The sequence below is a fragment of the Mastomys coucha genome, unplaced genomic scaffold (assembly GCF_008632895.1).
Source record: "Mastomys coucha isolate ucsf_1 unplaced genomic scaffold, UCSF_Mcou_1 pScaffold4, whole genome shotgun sequence".
NCBI classification, from domain to species: domain Eukaryota; kingdom Metazoa; phylum Chordata; class Mammalia; order Rodentia; family Muridae; genus Mastomys; species Mastomys coucha.
Genome location: NW_022196910.1, coordinates 16,571,827 through 16,591,514, shown reverse-complemented (window position 1 = coordinate 16,591,514; position 19,688 = coordinate 16,571,827). Strand labels below are relative to the sequence as shown.

Below are 19,688 nucleotides of genomic sequence, written 5' to 3'. Positions count from 1 at the left end.
AAAAAAAAAAAAAAAAAAAAAAAAGGTAGCCATGTGGGTCACACCATTCTTTTGCTCTCATCTCCCCTTCTGTGATGTGTCTCCTGCCTCCACCTAGAGACTGTCCTCTGACCTTTTAACTTCTCCCGTTGTTAATTGATCCCATCTGACTCATCTGTAATGTTATTCTGTAAGTCCTACAACCCTGCTTTTCTTCCAAAGCTCTTGTACCACAGAACCTAATTTACAAATTCATGGCATTAGAGGGAGAACCTTTGGGAGCAGTTCTGCCAAGCAGGAGAAATCACAGAAGCTACTGGCTTTTGTTTGAATGCTGGTGTTTATTACTATGAACAGCATAGATCACAGAGTAGGCCTTCTGGAACCTGGGTAGTCCAGGCTTCATTTTGTGTCTGCATAGTAGTCCAGCCCGGCATCCCTATGCCCAGTAAGTGTCTTTTTATTTGAAAATGTTCTTTTGAATGTCTTCCTTCCATTGTAGTGTTTTGCTTTGTTTATTTGCTTGATTTTGCTTTATAAGACATGATCTCAGGTATCCCAGACTGGCCTTGAACTCCCAATGCTACCGCTGTTTCCCAAGTGCTTGTTTTATAGCCCTATCTCAGGTATCCCAGACTGGCCTTGAACTCCCAATGCTGCTGCTGTTTCCCAAGAGCTTGTTTTATAGCCCTATACTATAGTGTTTTAAGATCCCAGTTCCTTTGCTCCCTGCCACTTTCCTGGTGTGTGCCCCTTTAGAACGCATTGGTGCTTGCTAAGGGTCTGGAAACCTCTCCAAAGCTTTTCATATACATCATTAATTATGGGCTTACAAAAGGATGGCCATCATGATAGCAGTGATGGTGCCAGTCATTAATGTCACCCTGTTTTATAACTCTTAACTCAGGAAACTTAGTAACATTGCTGATAGACAATAGAAGCTGTTCTTAGACATTCTTAGGCAACAAGAAGAGCTTCACCATTCCTGCCAAGCCAACCCCTCTACTTCATTCTTCCTTTCCCCCTTCATTTTTCAATTAATTAATCATTTTCATCACCCCACTGGGCTGGCTCTTCACCATCGTCACATTTCATTCAGATCGTGGAGACACAGCTGGCTGCTGAAAGCGGCCACCTTGTTCCCATTGAGGATTTATATTTGACTTCTCTCACAGCTTCATTTGTTTCTGTCCACACTGAGAGCGCTTACTCAGCTGCACTGAATTCATAGTCAGTACACACAGATTCTGCAAAATGTAATCCAATTAGCATCACACACTGGAGGTGTGTGGCAAGTAAAAGACCTGTCACAGAAAACCTCTGAGCCAGTGGCTTCTTCCTTGGATGAACTACAAGGCAATCAAATGAAATGAAGCCAAGAGCCAAGGGAAAAGCCATCAGCTCACCATAGAAGCCTACCTTGTGAGTCTGGTTAAAAAAGACATTAATGACCTTAGACAAGTAAATGGCTTTAATGGGAAATGTTGAAAAGCAAACTATTTTTTTTAAAAAAATGATAAGACATCTTAGTTCTTTAAAACTTTTTAGAAACTGTTGGGTTTCATATGTCACTGTGTTTTGTCCTCATCCTGAGGTCTATTTTTTAAGTTCCTGTGCTTTTATTCATTTGCACATTTGGGAAGTTCATTATTGATACAGAAAAGCTCTTTATTTCTATACATTGATTTTGTATTTTGCTACTTTGCTAAAAGCATATGTCAACTCTAATAATTCTCAGAGGACCTTTAGAGCCTTTTTGAGTATGGGTCTTGCCATCAGCACTTAGGGACACTTTGGCTTCCTACTCTATTTGTGTTCCTTTTGCTTCTTTATCTCCTTTTCTAGCGAAGACAAAGCACATCTGAGGAGAGTGAGCATCCTTCTCTCATTCTCGCTTGTAAAGGGAATACTTTCTGCTTTTCCCTGTTCCACAGAATATGGGTACATATGTGTCTTGGGCAGCCTTATTTTGTTGAGCTACATTCCTTCTCTTTCTACTTTATTTGAGGCTTTTGTCAGGAAAAGATATTGAGCCACATCAAAGGCTTTCTCTGTGTCTTTCAAGATGATTTGTGATTTCTGTCCTTAAGTCAAATTATCCATTGTATTACAGTTATTGCTTATGTTGAATCAACTTTGCCTCTAGAATGAAATCACGCTGGCCATGGTATATTATTTTCTTAATGTGTTCTTGGATTTGATTTGCAAGTATTTTATTGAGAACTTTTATATCTAGATTTATCAGAGAAACTGGTTGATAGTTCTCCTGTTTGATTGTGGCTTACCTTGTTTGAACATCATAGTAACACTGCCTTCATATGGTAAGCTTCATAGTGTGCCTTCCTTTAGTGTTGTGAAACAATTGGATAAGAACTACCGTTCATAGCTCCCTTATAATGTTGTAGGATTTAGCAGTAAATTTGTCTAGTACTTGGATTTTTGTCTGTGGATGGTCTTTTTGATACTGCAATAATCACATTGTTTAATGTAGATGTGTTTATAGCTTCTTGATTTAATTTTGGTAGGTCATATTCCTGTGTATCTAGCAATATAAATCCTTCTAGATTTTTCAATTTTCAAATTTAAGCCTTCAAAGTATTTCTGAATGATTCTTTGAACTTCTTTGGATTCTTTTATAATACTGCTTTTCCAGCCAGGCAGTGGTGGCACATGCCTTTAATCCTAGCACTTGGGAGGCAGAGGCAGATGGATTTCTGAGTTCAAGGCCAGCCTGGTCTACAGAGTGAGTTCCAGGACAGCCAGGGCTAAACAGAGAAACCCTGTCTCAAAAACAACAGCAACAACACCAAAAAAAAAAAAAAAAAAAAAAAAAAGAATACTACTTTTCCATTCATAACTTTATTAATTTTGTTCTCTGTGATCTTTCTTTTGGTTAAGGGTTTATCAATTTTATATATCTTTTTAATGAGCTAAATTTTGTTTGGCTGATTCTACATATGATTATTTACGTTTCCATTTCATTGGATTTTTTGCTCCCTACTACTTGGGAATTTGATTTGTTGTTGTTTTCCTAAAAATCTTAGGGGTGCAACATTAGATTATTTATCAGGCCTTTCTTATTATATTTAAAGAAATGTTCATAGTTACAAGTTTCCTATTAGGACTACTTTATCTGTATTCAGAAGGGTATGATAAATTAGACATCATTTGAATTTGACTCTAGGAACTTTTAAATATCATTCTTGATAATTTTAGTGACTTGCTGGTTATTAAGATTGTATTTCTCAGTCTCTAGGTATTTGAGTAGTTTCTGGGTTTTTCTGGCTGTTGGTTTCTCATTTTATCTCACTAAAATCTTACAATATATAAAAATTATTTGGTTCTAGTATATGTGTTAGTTTTAATATAGTTTTATAGAATGAAGTCTATTTTAGAGAGGTTTCCATGGGTTGCTAAAATAATTTTTATTCTATATCTTTTGGTTGCAGTATGTTGAAGATATCTTTTGAGTCCATTTGGACTAAGATGTAGTTTAAGTCAGAAGTTTCTTGATGCTTTTCAGTTTGGAAGCCCTATCAAAAGATGAGAGTATAATACTTAATTATCCATTATTATTGTCTTAATTATGTCAGTTCTTATCAGACTGTTACGATCATTAGTGCTTATTTTATGAAATTGAAAGCTTCAATGTTTTTATATACTAAAATGTATATGAATCTATGTTCTCTCTCTCTCTCTCTCTCTCTCTCTCTCTTTGTGTGTGTGTGTGTGTGTGTGTGTGTGTGTGTAAGATCCTTATTACTATGTGGTAGTTTTCCTTATTTCTTCTGAATATATTAGTTTTGAAGTCTACTTTATCATGTAGAGTTGCTAAGCAGGTTATTTTGGGTTTCCATTTGCTTAATAGGTAGATATATATCCTATCCAATAGACAGGAATTCTGTCTTTGGATGCCAACTCTGTAAATATCATTGCCAGTAAGGTATTTTTCTGGAGACATTAGACTATTGGATCTTGTTTCTTTATCAAATTAGCTAATCTGCCCCTCTTTGTTGGAAGTTGAGGCATTCACTTTTAAGGTTATTGTGGAGATATGTTTGCCAATTCCAGGAATTTTGCTGGTTGTTTTTCTGGTTGGTTAGATTATTGTTTGTTCTATTCTTTCTTCATTATATTAGTTTTAAACTCTAGCTGATTAGCTAAGTTGAAAAGTTCTATCTTTTAGAGCCATGGTTCTCAGCCTTCCTAACACTGTGCTCCTTTAATACAGTTCCTCATGTTGGGGTGACTCCCCAACCATAACATTATTTTTGTTGGTACTTTGTGACTGTAATTTTGCTGCTATGAATTGTAATGAAAATATCTGTGTTTTCTGATGGTTTTAGGTGGCCTGTATAAAAGGGTTATTCAACACCCCAAAGGGGACATAACACTCAGATTGAGAACTTCTGTTTTAGAAGACCCTTGGTCCCTTTGTCATGTTTCTTATATTCCTAGGTATCAATTTGTACATATAATTGTTTCAATGTACCTAATTTTGGGGAGAGTTCTTATCAAAAAGTCTATTTTTCAAGAATTTTTTAATTTTTAAGCTTTAAGAAATATATATATTACTATATATTATACTGAACAATCCCCCCTAATACTTTTCTATTCTTCTTGAGGTCTCAGTCTTCAAAAAAAATCACTCAGATTATAAACAAGCTGCTGTAAGAGCTAAACGTAGAAGATACAAAAATAAGTCTAAAATTGACTAAAGCTCTCTACTATGTCACCAATAGGAAAAAAAAGAACTTGGAAGAACTATGACAAATGTGCTCTGAAGCTACAAGTTATTTTGAATAAATGTGTAAATAAATAAGGACAATAAAGGAAGGAGATGGGAAAGGAAAAATACAGGAGAGTCAAGGTTAAATAGATAAAAAGGGAGGAGAGGGGGCAAAGAATGTTATATGGGAGAAGAAAGGAATGAAACAATAGGAAAGCAAAAAGCAAAAGCAGAGGTAATGTAAGCAGGGCAATGGAAAATAAAAAGATGACCTTCAAAATAAAACCAAAACGTTATTAACCATAAAGAAACAGAAGGAAAGGAAAATAGAAACGATTGCTCAATAAAAGTGAAAAAAATGCTTAAATGTAATTAGATAACCACATAAGGGAGAATTAAAAGCATAAATATGCTTAATACAGTAAAGCAGAAGGACTACTAAACCATAGTAATAACACTGATGAAGGTGAAGCCTAAGGAACTACATAAAATGAATGCTAGCATGGCTTTTTCATGAGCTTTTTCCTTGGAGCCTTCCTATTGCACACAGTGTGAAGTAGGGTCAGTTGAACTTGTAGACTTTTGTCTTCTCTGGGGTGACACAATATCGAGTATGTATTTGACAAGTGTCTGACATTTTCCATTTCCCAGAGCTCTCACCACTTTGGTTGCTCCTCTTCTTTACATATCAGGGGTCTCTACTGCCCACACTGAGCTCTGGGTTCTATGAGTTAGACAAGTTCTCCCACCCTTCCCAAACCCCTCAAGCCATCCATCCTAGGACAGCTAATACTCTATCTACCTAGGGAATGCTTCTCAAGCTCATTCCAAGTGTGGGGAGGAATCACAACCCTGAAATTAGTGCAAAGAAAGGACCTATCTTTGTACTTTCAGGGGCTTCTAGGTATTAACCAGCCACCTGGAAGGCTGCATCTCAGAATTCTTGGGAGACACAGTTATAGATAGAGGTTAGAGTGGTTCCAGGATAACATCCATCTGCTGACTTAGGCTGAGGACTACCAACTCCGGTGTTACCCTTTCTCGTCACAATGACTGCAGGTTTTAACTTGTCTCCCCCAGTTTCACAGCTGCCCAATAAGGTTGTCTCTGACTTTGGGACTGTGGTAGGTTAAATTAAGGCTTCCTATCTTGTGGCTACCATGATTACTTAGAGCCCAGGGTAGCTTCATTTTAAGCAATGGGTTTTTTCTCAAGACAGTACCCAGCTCTTGACCTTTAAATCATAAACAATGGAAAAATGGATTCCCTTACTGTGTTTGGCCTGTCCCCTGACAGGGGTTGTTGTCTTACCAAAATCTACAACTTGGTTTGAGACTTGTGAAGGTTGCAGACTTGTCCTGAAGGTATGACTACCAATCTTCTGGTGATCCAGAGTCATCTATCTGCCTTTTGAATGAGGTTTCTGCCTCTCCTCTCCCAAGCAAGAAACTCAATGGCTGGAGCTTCATGTAACTAAGTTTCTCCATAATATGACCTTATTTGGGGGTTTTTATTGTTGTTTTGTTTTGTTTTGGTTTGGTTTTTTTTTTTTTTTTTTTTTTTGAATCTTTGAGATGTTTTATCAGCACCTTTGTGAACTTCTAAAGCTCTTTCGGTCTTCAGAGTCATGTCTGTTCCTCCCTGCACCGGTTCATCTCCTAAATGGAGTAATAAGGGAGGCAGCTTCCAGTCTTCCATCTTACCCAGAAATCTCAACTACTTGCTTAAATTCTAACATGTTATTAAAAAAAGGGTAAGATATGGTAATAGTAGTTAGCACTTACTGTATACCAGACACCAAAGAAACACACACACACACACACATATGTATGTATATATGAACTGAGTGTCATGATAACACCCATTTTAAAGATTAAATACTTGAGGCAAAGCATTTACAAAGGCAGGATTTGAATCTAGACATCTGAACATCAGAGTTCAAATTCTCGATCGCTTTGTCATTCTACCTCTCTAAGTCATATCATCTCACTACATTTTAAGTATTATTGTTGTGTCTTTAGGTATCTTTAAATAAACCATAAAATGGAAAGAAAAGTGGCAGAGATTAAAGCATTTTTTTTCCTCTCCTAGGCTCTTTTAACCTAGTCTTCTTGCTTGGTTTAATGAACTTTGGCAGGTTTCTAGCTTCTCTGTGTATGAGAAGAAGGACTGCATAGGGTTCTTTATGAAAGGAAAAGTCTAAGGTAACTTGGGTATCATCTCACAACTGTGCAAAAGGGCAGCTATCACTGGCCTGATTTGACATGACAAGGCTGGAGATTGTGCTGAGAATAGAGGAAGTAGTAACAGAAGCTTCAGCATTGTGTGTGTGTGTGTGTGTGTGTGTGTGTGTGTGTGTGTGTGCTACTTTCACTGAGCTAAAGACCTTCTCCACATACCTGGGAAAGGTCTTACTGGGCAATTGATCTATGAGGCTCTCCAGATGGGCATCTGAAGCAGTAGACTGAGTAAGACATTAGCCACTGGGGCTGGAGAGATGATTTAGCAGTTCAGAGCACCAGCTGCTCTTCAAGAAGACCTGAGTTCAATTCCCAGTGTCTGCACAGCAACTCACCACCATTGGCAACTCCAGATCCAGGAAAGCTAACCCACAGACACTGCATGCATGTGATGCACAGAAATGGGAAAACACCTATACATATAGAAATTTTTAAAATAATATTTAATTTAAAAATAAGTTGGACCAAAATAGCTGGACATCATCCAATCCATTGGGGACCTAACTTTAATAAAATCAAAAGATGGAAAAATAACAAATTTGCTCAGTACTTGAGCTGATACATCTATTGTCTCCTGCCAGCACTCAGATACCAGCACTGCTAGATCTCTGACCTTCAAACTTACAACAGAGCTATACAAGACTGCAGAGGCTAAAAAGTCCTATGACCTGCATAGTCTACAAGCAATAGCCTAGGAAATCTCTTGGTCCTAGTCCAAGTATAAAGGCTATGAATCACCGGTGTTAGAGACAGAGATAAATACCAGCTCAAAGGGAACAAAATTAGCCATCCTTCACCTTCTGCGCCAGGATATCAACATATTTCATGATCTATACCAGTCATGGCCAACATGTTGGCTCAGTCTACCCTGGCCTCTTCTGGAAACAGGCTCAGAAACATACCTAAAGTCATGTTTGACCAGCTATCTAGACATCCTTTTGCTCAGTCAACATCAGCTACATTAACCATCGCATTCACTAAAAATTACAAATTGTTACACAAATATTTTAATTGGAAAAGTAAGTTCTACCTGAACTCTTCAGTCAACAGGTATAGAAAGCATTGAGGTATTGCCTTCTTTAGGGAAATCTGTTTCTTCTGTATCCCTTACGTGTAACCCCCTTTATGAGCAAATGCAGTGATCCCTAAAACCAAGAGTCTACTCTGGCTAATTTGGGCTGAATAATTACCCTTTAAGGTCCCTTCTGTATGTTTAAAGTACAAAGAACAGCTATGCATCGTAACTCACATGGTGCTATTTGGTACATGTACTTGCTCGCTCAGAGAAAACACTGCAGTGTAGCTATTTGAGGCAGAATATGTGTGTGTGTGTGTGTGTGTGTGTGTGTGTGTGTGTGTATGTGTGTATATATATATATATATATATATATATATATACATACATATATATATTTCAAAGTCTGCTGTGGTTTTGCCCCTTCTAGTTGTTCACTATGAGCAGGACTGAGCTGTTTCTATAAACTGTACAGTTGGAAGCTACATGTACTCAGTAGATGGAGGGACTGAGAATAATACCAATTTGGAAAGTGTCTTTTATAAACCACAGTACAACACTAGTCTGTTTTCCTTCACACGACATTTTTTTTTTGTGCATGGTAGCTAGAGTGACACCTGTGTCCTGATACCCCAGGGCCTAGAGAACCATGGAAGCCATTTGTAAAGCATGGTGAAAGCAATGAAGCCAGTTATGTGTCTGCTGTCTAGTAAGGGAATGTGTGACAGGAGGGATTAGATAGAATCCATGGCAGCAGATTCTCTGTACAGTCACAATGTCCCCTTGCCCCAGGCCCATGTTAGGAACAGCTAAGATGCTTCTCTGAGCTCACATTTTCTAGACACAAGATGGGTGGCTAAGCTCTACAAAATGTAGCTTTCTATGCTTATGTATAAAGGGCTCTCTACTTCCTTTCCTGAGCCTTCCAGTCTTGTAACCATTTGATCATTCATGAACACATAAATGAATATGTAATTCAAATCTGTTCAAAGACAGCGATGCTGAGGCCACTTGAACCTGAACAAATAATCATGTCCCCAACTCTCTTCTCTCCATCTAAAAAACAGGCTGTTCTGAGAGTAGTGAGAATCTGTGGAGGATATGGAGTCATCTTTATGGCTCCTGTGTTTCAGAGTGATGCTGACTTGCTGTACCCTTTGATCTTGCCTTCCATGTGCTACAGGATCGATAAACAAATAAGCAGGTTCCGGAGATGGTTACCTAAGAAGCCAATGAGGCTGGACAAGGAGACACTGCCAGACCTGGAAGAGAATGACTGCTACACTGCCCCTTTCAGCCAGCAAAGGATCCATCAGTGAGTGTTCTGTGGGAAAGCCAGCATCTTACTAAGGATGTACAGCAGGACAGAGCCTTTGCCCTGTGGGAGGATCAATATAGAGGCCATTCCTCTGGAGTCTTTTGTCCATGTCCTTTTAATATCAATTAAGGGAGGCTGTAACAACAATCCTACCATCCCAGGTGGCTTAAAGTGACCCAATGTTTTTTTGTTTTGATTTTATATCCATGTTTGGTGAATAATCATTTCCAGAGAAATTCAGAGACTCAGGCTCTTTCTGTCTGTGGCTCTGTCAATCCCAGATGTTCAGAGCCCAGACAGAGGAAGTGGATCACACCTTCCATGCTGAATAAAGGTTTAGTTTGTTTGCTAGCTTTTATCATTGTTTGCCGCTGCTGAGTTCTCCTTTCATTCAGTATTTCACCAAGTTATCGCAGGAAGAGTCATGTTACCTGGCATCCTACTTGCCAGCTCATCTATCAGTCTCACAACAGTAATTTGTCACTTTGGGCACATGGACAGAAAGAAAAAGTTGGCTGAATAACAGCCAGGAAAGAATTGCAAAGGTGATCAAGAATTTACTCTGAACTTCCTAAGATGCCGAGGAATGATGGAAGGCAGGGAAGGTGAAGGCAGAGGCAAGCATACCAAAGGCTGTAAACAACTGGGGGTGGGCTCCCAAAGAGAACATTAGTCAGGTCAGCTCAGCCTACATTCAGACAGACTCTGGATTTCCTGGCCTTCCCTGTGCCCAGTGTAGTGATGGCTTCAGTAAATATGACTTACCAGAGAAACAGAAAGGGCTGACAGATTCTTTTTCAAAAATGGGTTGCCAATTTTGATTTTTTTTAAAAAAATGGAAACCAAATGACAGTTGTCAAGAAGGTGCAAGGACTGCATAGTGAGTGCATGTTTAGCAACAGAAAAATCAATTAAACTGTGGGAGCAAAGGAGAGAAGAAAAACGATGCATAGATAGATAGTCTGCATCAAAATGTGTCTTGCTGGGAAAGATCAATGAAATACAATGGAAGCCCTGGGAAAGCCTGTGAAACAGGCAAGCCCTGCATCCCCACAGGTCTGATTGATACCAACCCAGGCTCATTACTTGAACATATAAAACATGAAGCTCATAGCCCCAAAAGCCTCCATGGAAATCAGTAATCAGATGGTACTCAATATTAATCCAGAGATCAGGATCCCTGGATATTTTCTCAAGAAGGAGATGCAAGCTAATGTGTTTCTGCTTTTAGTTTAAATCCTGGAAGGTCTTTTTAGACTAGTAATTGTTGTTTTAATCCTTCACGAGTACAGACTGGTTTACTGCCACATTTTGCCCTTGCTTCTTAGCTGACTGAAAGCTTGCATAGCACAGTGCAGAAGGAGCTCAAAGTTTTAGGATAATGGATTCATGCATGGGTAGGTGAGTGAATAGATGGATAGATAGGTAGATGGAAGGATAGAATGGATAAGTGAGTAGATGGATCGAGTGGATAAGTAAATGGATAGATAGATGAATGGATGGATGGATGGACAGATGGAGTGGATAAGTGGATGGGTGGATAGATTGATGCAGTAGATAAGTGTATGGATGGATGGATGGATGGATGGATGGATGGATGGATGGATAGATGGAGTAATTAATAAAGTATATAGACTATGGAAGATTTACGTTATTTTAATGGAATAGAAGGTGGGCCACCAAGTCTTCTTTCCTGAATGTTCCTCATATCCTTGTGTTGGATGATGCTATTCACCAAGTCTCTCAAACTTAGAAGCATCTAGATACAAACTAGTATTTCTAGAGATTGTAAGTGAGAATAATAGTTGGTAAGTGTTTTTGTAACAACTAAGGTAGCAGAGGATATGGTGATAGTAGTACTCAACAGTCTCACACATTTGAGAAGCCTTTGGCACATTTGCAAATCAAGTCAATGGATAAATATTAATCCAGCAGTCATTAATTCAATGTTTACACCTTTCCAGGAATTATCTGAGTATAAACCAAGTAACGCAGTCTTGATTGTAGCCTGGTAACATATACTACGTGTTAAATAACTGCAACTAGCCTAGTAGGTGCATCTTAAAAGGGAATGTCAATGCTCCAGATTTGGAAAGATATTGGCAAGTGATGGAAGTTGACTATGAAGAAAATGATTCACATGGATATAGACTTGACCAGCTAAGTAAAAACATATTTTAAGAAGATGAAAGAATCATATAGGAAAGAGCACAGACCTTAAACACAGTGGAGTGTTTGGGAAACCACAGCAGGTTTCTGTAAATATTTATGAGAATATGGTTATAGGGTACACAGAGGGCCCAGCATTGTTGTTCAAAAAAGGGACCAACTTGCTGAAGATGAGACTTGAAGGAGGACAACTGAAGAAGAAAAGGAGAGAAGCAGCTGAAATAAACATAAGGAGCAGAGTTCAGGGGAACCAAGAGAACAGAGGCATTTATTATCATGTCAGTGGGACAAGAAAAATTAAATATGGTCCTGAAGAATTATGGGTGATGAGAATTTCTTTTTGTTTGAAAATCATTGTGATATGTGAGTAACATCCCTTGGATTGGTGTATAAAAGTAAGATGTAAAGAATGCTGGCTGCCAACTTGGAAACAGTTACTGGTATAATTAGAAAACAAAACTCCCTAAAGATGTTTTGAGGATGATCTTAATGGGCTTGATTTAATCAGAAATAGCTGTTTAATGAGTTCTGGGAGCTGTTGCAGGATCCCAGCTTTCCCCATGCATAGCAAGGACTCATGTGATATTTCGACTTTGCAGAACTTTCTCATTGTGTTGGAGTCAAATAGAATGAAGGGAATTGTGGTTCATGAATGTGGTATACAAAGTAGAACTGGAAGTTTAATGACTCATGGTCAAAATAGGAAGGTGTCTTAAAAGTCAAACACCCTTTCAATAATTCTCTCATCTGTCTCCTATGCACATGCTTTAGCGGTACTGAGCTCTGACCTCCTTAAGTAACCTTCTACTTTTCTGTTCCCTCCTACGCTTGTTCTTCCTTCCACCTGGAGTAACCTTTCCCTTAGACTCCCATCTTTCAGGATCTACCAAAAACATTTACCCCTGAAAACTTTCCATGTTATTCAACCTCTACCATAGATTCTGAGTATGATGCAACCTTCCATGTCTTGGTAACATCTTTCTTTCCTTGGTTACTATGGTGTGTTTTCACTGCTTTCTCTCAAACTACAAGCCCCACCATTTTCAAATCCCATAATAAATGCTTACCATGATTTGTTCAGTGAGAAAAATAACTGAATATATATAACTGATCACAGAATGTATGAATGAGGAACAGGTGCTCTGGAATCAGTGGAGTGCACACTCGCCTCAAACCAGGATCAAGGCCCTTCTCCACATGGGCTGCCTCCATCATTCCCTGTGTCAGAATTGGTACCTGTGCTTATTCAGTTGTTGATATTCAATATCATATTCACTGTAAACTCATATGATATATTGATAAATACATCCAATACCCTCTTCCATAGCACTTGTGAGTTAGCCTGTGGATTATTTCTACTCATCCCACTGTGAAGAACAGAGTATGCAGAAACAGCTTGTGCTTGCCCACCATCCTCTCAAACCCCTCTTTCCCATTGCTTTCTCAGGCTTCATCAACCACCATTGAACTCTCAGTTTTCTTTGATTCTCAATATATAACATGGTCATGAATTGTTCCAAGTTTTGGAGCTCGGCCTCAATGTTTCTTCCTAGAGTAGCCACCCTAACCCCTTCCATTCTGCCAGTCATTCTGAAGATCAGATATGTTTGTTCTATCCTCTTTCAGAAAACTATTTTTGAAATAAGAGAAGGGGAGGGAGGAAAGATGTGTGTGTGGTACGAGTCTATGTGTACATGCACATGGAGATCAATCTCAAGTGTGTTACTCAGTTTCCATGTTATTTCTGAAACTGGGACTACTCACTGAGGAGATCATCAATTTGACTGGGCTTGGTTAGCCAGCAAGCTCAAGGGATCCTCCCTCTCCACCCTGCCCCCAGACATGGGAACGCAGCCGTGCAATAACACATCTGGATTTTTATGTGAATATAGAATCTAAACTCTTGCCTTCATGTCAAACTGCAAGCAGATTGGCTGAGCCATATCCTGCAGCACAACTGTGTATTTTTTATAACACTTCACATTTGAAATTCAATAATTATTTCAACATTTTGTGATTAATTCATGTCTCTTCAGGTAAATTGCACACACTCAGGGGGCATAGGCCACATCGGATTTTGCTCACAATACTATCCAATCTAATACAATATCTAATGTAGAAATAGGCACTCAATATTTGTTTAGTAAATAAATAGATTAAAGAAAAAAGGAGAATACAATAAAAACAACACAGAATACAAAAGGCTTACATTTTGAATTGTATTATACAAAAATTTTGAAATTGAGGATCGATTAAAAAACAATTGGCCCAGCCCTGTACTTAAACATCTACATTTGGCTTTTTAAATACCTGCTTTCCCACCTACCCTCCTTCCTTTCCTTCCTTCTTTCTTTCTTTCCATCTTCCTTTTTTTCTTTTTTTGGTGAATACATGACACTATAAAATTTAATCTGAAGTGTCTCAGCTCTGACATGGTCATGCTATTCTAACTGTACAGAAATACACTAAGGTGCGTAGAGTTTGGGTCTAGCTAATCTTAAGTGTAATAATTTTTATATCCTTTTTTTACAGTAAAGTTTAATTTTTTAATTTTTCCCTTCTATTGAAAATAGCTTTCTTTTCTCACATAATATATCCTAATTACAATTTCCCCTCCCTCTGTCTTCCCCACCTTCTATCCCATCTGGATCCATACCCTTTCTGTCTCTCATCAAAAAACAAACAGGCTTCTAAGGGATAATAATATAATATAATGTATATAATACAATAAAACAGAACATAACACATTAGATGAAACAAACAAACAGAAGGGAAGCCAAAGAGAAGGTAAAAGAATCAGAGACCCAGTTGTTCACCCACTCAGGAATTCATAAAAACATAAACTGGAATCATAATATATGAGCAAAGGACCTGATACAGAGCCATGCATGCCCTTGGCATGCTACCTCAGTTTCTGTGAGTTCATAGGAGTTTTGGTCCACTTGGTTCAGAGGGCCTTATTTTCCTGACGTTCTCCATTTCCTCTGGCTCTTATATTCCATCTGCCTCCTCTTCTGCAGGATTCCCTGAGCCCTGAGGCAGGAGATTTGATGGTTACATGCTGTTTAGGGCCGAATGTTCCAGTCTCTCTTACTTTCTGCATAATGTCTGGATGTGGGGCTCTGTATTTGTTCCTATCTGCTGCAGGAGGAAGTTTCTCCAGTGATTCCTGAACAAGGTTCTTATCTATGAGTAAAAAGAACATCACTATGAGTCATTTTAATGCTACTTTTTGTTTAGGCTGGTAGTATGGTTTTACCCTACATTCTCTGGTTCTAGGTCACCCAAGCAGTGTTGGGTATGAGTTCCATCTTATGGAGTAGGCCTTAAGTAAAATCAGATATTGGTTGGTTACTCCCACAAGCCTTGTGCCACCACTACACTAGCATAGCTTTCAGGCAGGACATTACTGTATATCAGAGTGTTTTGACTGAGTTGGTGTTTATATTTCTCTTTTGGTAGTGTGCAGAATATCTTCATGTACAGAGATGCTAGGAAGCAGAGATGAAGGCAGTCTGTAGACACCAGCTGGACTTCTCCATGTTAAATGAGTTGTCTATGTATTGTTTTCAGCAATGGGGCCTTACTGTCAGTTTATAGAGAGCAATCTAGTCTTGGCAACAGCCTGGCTTGTTTGGGGGTTCCCGTGGGACCCCTTTTGGCCAATATCTCAATTAGATGTAACTCAATCCCAGTAATGGATTTGAAGCTCTGTGTCCCCATTACGTGGTGATTTGCTTTTTGGATTGCCATCAAATATGTCTATATTTTAGGAACTTTCTGTTGTATTAGGTTTCCATAATACCCCTCAAATGATCCCTAATTTTATCTGTCTCTCCCATATTCCCTCCCTTGTCCCCCTCTCTCCTCCTCTTCCCTATTTGATCCAGCCATTCTAGGTTCTATCACCTCTATCCATCCATGTCAATTTTATTTCCCTTTCTTAACAAGATCCTTCATCCATAGTCCCCTACTCTATTCCTAATCTCTGTGATTCTGTAGATTGTAGGATGGTCATCATTGTCATAACAGCCAATATAGGCAAATACATAACAATGTTATCTTTCTATGTCTGAGCTACCTCACTCAGGATGATTTTTTTCTAGTTCCACACATTTAACTGTAAGTTTCATAGTTTCATGTTTTAAGTGGGTGAGTAATACTCCATTGTGTAAATGTACTACATTTTCTTTATCATTTTTTCTGTTGAGGAACATCTAGAGTGTTTCCAATTACTGACCATTATGAATAGAGCAGCAGCAAACTTGATTGAGAAAGTGTCTCTGTGGTAGGTTGAATTATATGGGCATCCTTTAGGTATGCCTAATAGTAAATCTTGAGTTAGATCAATTTCCATCTTCCTAAGGAACCATGACACTGATTTCCATAGTGGCTGTACAAATTTACAGTCCTACCATCAGTGAATGAATGTTCTGCTTACTGCACATCCTCCCCAGCATGAGTTGTTATCTGTTTTATTGATCTTAGCCCTTTATGACTAGTGTAATATAAAATCTCAGAGCAATTTTGATTTATATTTCCTTCATGGCTAAGGATGTCAAACACTGCCTTAAATATATCTCAAATATTTGCATTTTACTTATTGAGAATTCTCTGTTTAGATCTATACCCCATTTTAAATTATGTTATTTGTTTTCTTAATATAGAGGGTTTTTTTTGAGTTCTTTATATATTTTGGATATTAACTCTCTAACAGATGTGTAGGTTGTAAAAATCATTTCCCATTCTGTAGCTGCTACTTTGTCCAAATAATGTCCCTTGATGTGCAAAAGCTTTTCTGTTTCATGAGGTCCCATTTATTAATTATTGTTCTTAGTACCTAGGCTGATGTTGTTCTGTTTGGAAAATCTTCCTGTTCCAATGTGTCAAGGTTATTCCCCGCTTTCTCTTCTATCATATTCAGAGTGCCTGACTATGTTGAGGCCTTTGTTCCACTGGAGGTTAGTTTTATGCAGGGTGATAAATATAAACAAATCTATATTTTAGAATCATTGAAAGGAAACCACTGGGTAAGCATCTTCATAGGTCTAAAATGACACTTGGTTACTTTACATGGTGACACTAAAGGTGTACCTGTGAGTGAAAACAAACAAACAAAAAGCAAGAAAGCAACAACATGACCCACCTCTTTCTATATGCCAGAAATGATCTTAAGAGCTGTGTGTAAATCTCCATAACAACCATTATATGGCCACAGATATCACCATCACACAGATGAAGAGCATAAGGCATAGACTCACCTCCCTGGATACACACAGCAGTGATTAACACTGTAGAAGTTTAGTTGTTCTTCCCAACACTGGCTAATGTGAATCATTCTCAGAAAAGAAGGCCCAGCATGCCTATTCCATGTAGACATTCAGATACCTAGACTCATATTTACTATTTTTTTCCATTCCATAGATCTGTTATAGATGAAAGAGAAGTAGATCAAATGAATGGAAGTTCATGTCTTCACAGGTCAGGCTTAGATGCTGTCTGGTACACTTCACCCACACCTCAGGCCCAAAGCTGTCATGCACTTGTTCTTAACTTAGGAAATTCTGAGATGCTAACTTGCCTGGCTGTGCAGGAGATAAAAATTAAACAGGCTTATTAAAGGACTAGGAAATGATGGAGAAGAAATTCTAGTCTAGACAGGGAGGCACACACAGCACCTTTGTTGTGGAGAGCTGCCTTGTGCCTTATAATATAGTTAGCAAGATCCTGCCATCCGGCCACTCGATAGGCACTAGTCGTGCCCCTTTTCCATCTTGTGATGAACAACACTCTTTCCACACCTTGTTAAGTTTTCCTTTAGGTGATGGCAGAGCAGCACAAAATTGGACCCCTCCCCCACTGCCTTGAAAATCACTGTCCATCTGTCTTCCTTGCTAGACAACCTCCAGGTCTGATAAGTTGAGTTCCACAGGAATTTGGTGACTGTGGTAGACAAGTCCATTTACGCGTTAATTTATTCCTCTCCACCTCCTTCCTGGGGATGTTGCTTTGCTTAAGTATCCTGCTGCCCTTTATTCTCAAAATGGCATTATCAGAAACATCCTTGAGACAATTGCTTTGTAAGGTCAATACCTATAATAAAGATTTTCTACAGCTACTAGATATGAAAAAGGAGATGGGGAGAGTCGTGTTACTTTTTATAATGCATATGCAATGAGTTTTTCAGAAAATGGATCTATTTTTGAAGCCTTTTAAAAAATATGCTATGTACAGATAGGAATATTTCCCCCTTTTTCTTTATGTTTACCATTACCAGCATTAATAAATTTCTTTAGTTTGTATCCTCTTAGAGTTAGGGACAATCAGGTACAAATCATAGACCAGTACAGTGCACAAGACAAGAATCTCCGCAAAGAACTATTCACCGCACAAATTGTTGGATATTCATGTTGAACTGTCACCTTCATAGACTACAGTGATATATTTTCTCATTTTAAACAACTAGATCAGTGATAATTTGGTATATCCACTATAGTCCTATGTGGGAACAAGAGGACAGAACTGGGGCAGAGAGCCTAGCCTCAGGATCCAAGCCCTAGAATCAATGGTATTTAAATAAGTCTTCAGGAATTCTTTACCTCCATTTTCTTCCTGCTTTAAAATGTGGGTAATGGCCATATCTAGCTCATATGGGGCTCACTGTGATAAAATCAAAGTATGTCAGGAGACTCTGGAGCAGATCTATTTCTTGGCCTTTTCTAACTTCTAGAGGCTGCTACATTCCTAATTTATGCCCCTCCCCCTCAAGCAATACGTCATTTTGACCTTGATTCTATTATCACATCTTATTCTCTGATATTTGTCCTCCTTTTCCATTTCTAGGTATCCTTGTGATTACATTAGGTCCACCTGGAAAATTCAGAAAAATATCTGTCTTAGTCTGCTTTATATTGTAGTAACAAGATAACTGAGTCTGGGAACTGTGTGAAGAAAGAAATCTTCATTTAGCTCACAGTTCTAGAAATCCAAGACCATGGCCCTAGAGTTGGCTTCCAGTTGAGTATATCTTAGTAATAGAGTAATATTTAGACATATGTTAGTAGAGAAAACTCAAGTTAATGGAGAAAGGGCAGGTTTTCTCTTTTGTAACAACCTACTCTCGTGAGAATCATTCAACTCCCACTTCTCAAGACTTTCTCTAAGAGGCTCAGACACTTTTTAATATCATAACATTGGTTCTCAAACCCCACTTAAACCATAGCATCCTCAGCCTTCAAGTCAGCCAGTGAGCAGCCTCCATTCTGTCTGCAACACTATTCCTCTTTGTCATACAGATTGATGCATTGACAATTCTAGAGATCAGGATGCAGACATACATATTTGGAGTGCCACTGCCCAGCCTAGCATAGCTATATATACTTGCCAGTCCACAAAATTCCAAGGTTTGCGGATAGAGGATAAGCAGCAGTGGAACCCATAGGCCAGGGATGTGGTGAGGGTGCTTGGGAGACTTTCTGATTGAACTGGAATAGAATCACTTCAAATGAACTTTGTCCTCAGTATTCCAGATATGTTCATATGTATTAGTACTACATTCCAAGTTGTCTCTTAAATCTTCACAGCATAGATATCTGAATATATTGATTGCTAGAGCAAATACTTTCTGCTGTAATTTTGCTTTCGGGGCATTTGGGATTTTTCTCTTCTTTTCATCGATCTGAAGTCTTAGGAGAATCCTTTAGGCAATGAGATACAAGATTGATTTCAGTAGGATTAATGTTCTTTTGGTACCCCAGTGACACAGAGCAGTCTCGGGACACTTGTTTTATTGCAATTCCTTTCTGGCATTAGGATCGTCGATATGCATTCTATTGAGGTTGCTCTGCAGAGGCACGGGGGATGTAGCTATGTTCTTGAAAGTTTTAAGCTGAGATGACAGTGAAACAAGCCATAATGCCTAAGGCTTGTGCTTCTGAAAATCATGTGGTTCCTTTCAAATGGGGCCTAAAGACATAAAACTTAAGTTTAAGGATCAAAGATATTACCTAATCATATAGGAAAAGCAAAGCTTCAGGTGGCTGGGGGTTCTGAATTATCTTAATATTTGAGAAACCATCTGCTTTTATGCTTTATGAGTCTATTTTTCTAACATAATATTTTAATTAATTCCTTGAGGATTTCACACAATATACCCCAATCACATTTACCTCTGAGTCCTACCCTGTCCAGTCCCCTGACTTCCTCTCTCTCTCTCTCTCTCTCTCTCTCTCTCTCTCT

At 38.5% G+C, this 19,688-nt stretch overlaps 1 protein-coding gene across 7 annotated transcripts in view; it reads left to right on the top strand.

Moving 5' to 3' along the window:
• Positions 1–19,688, top strand: part of Ano4 (anoctamin 4) — a 401,446-nt gene that overhangs the window by 281,420 nt on the left and 100,338 nt on the right. For all 7 annotated transcript variants that reach the window (XM_031349070.1, XM_031349069.1, XM_031349068.1 and 4 more), the window contains one exon: positions 9,147–9,278. In XM_031349070.1, coding sequence (XP_031204930.1) covers positions 9,147–9,278 — 132 coding nt within the window. The remainder of the gene's footprint in view (positions 1–9,146; positions 9,279–19,688) is intronic.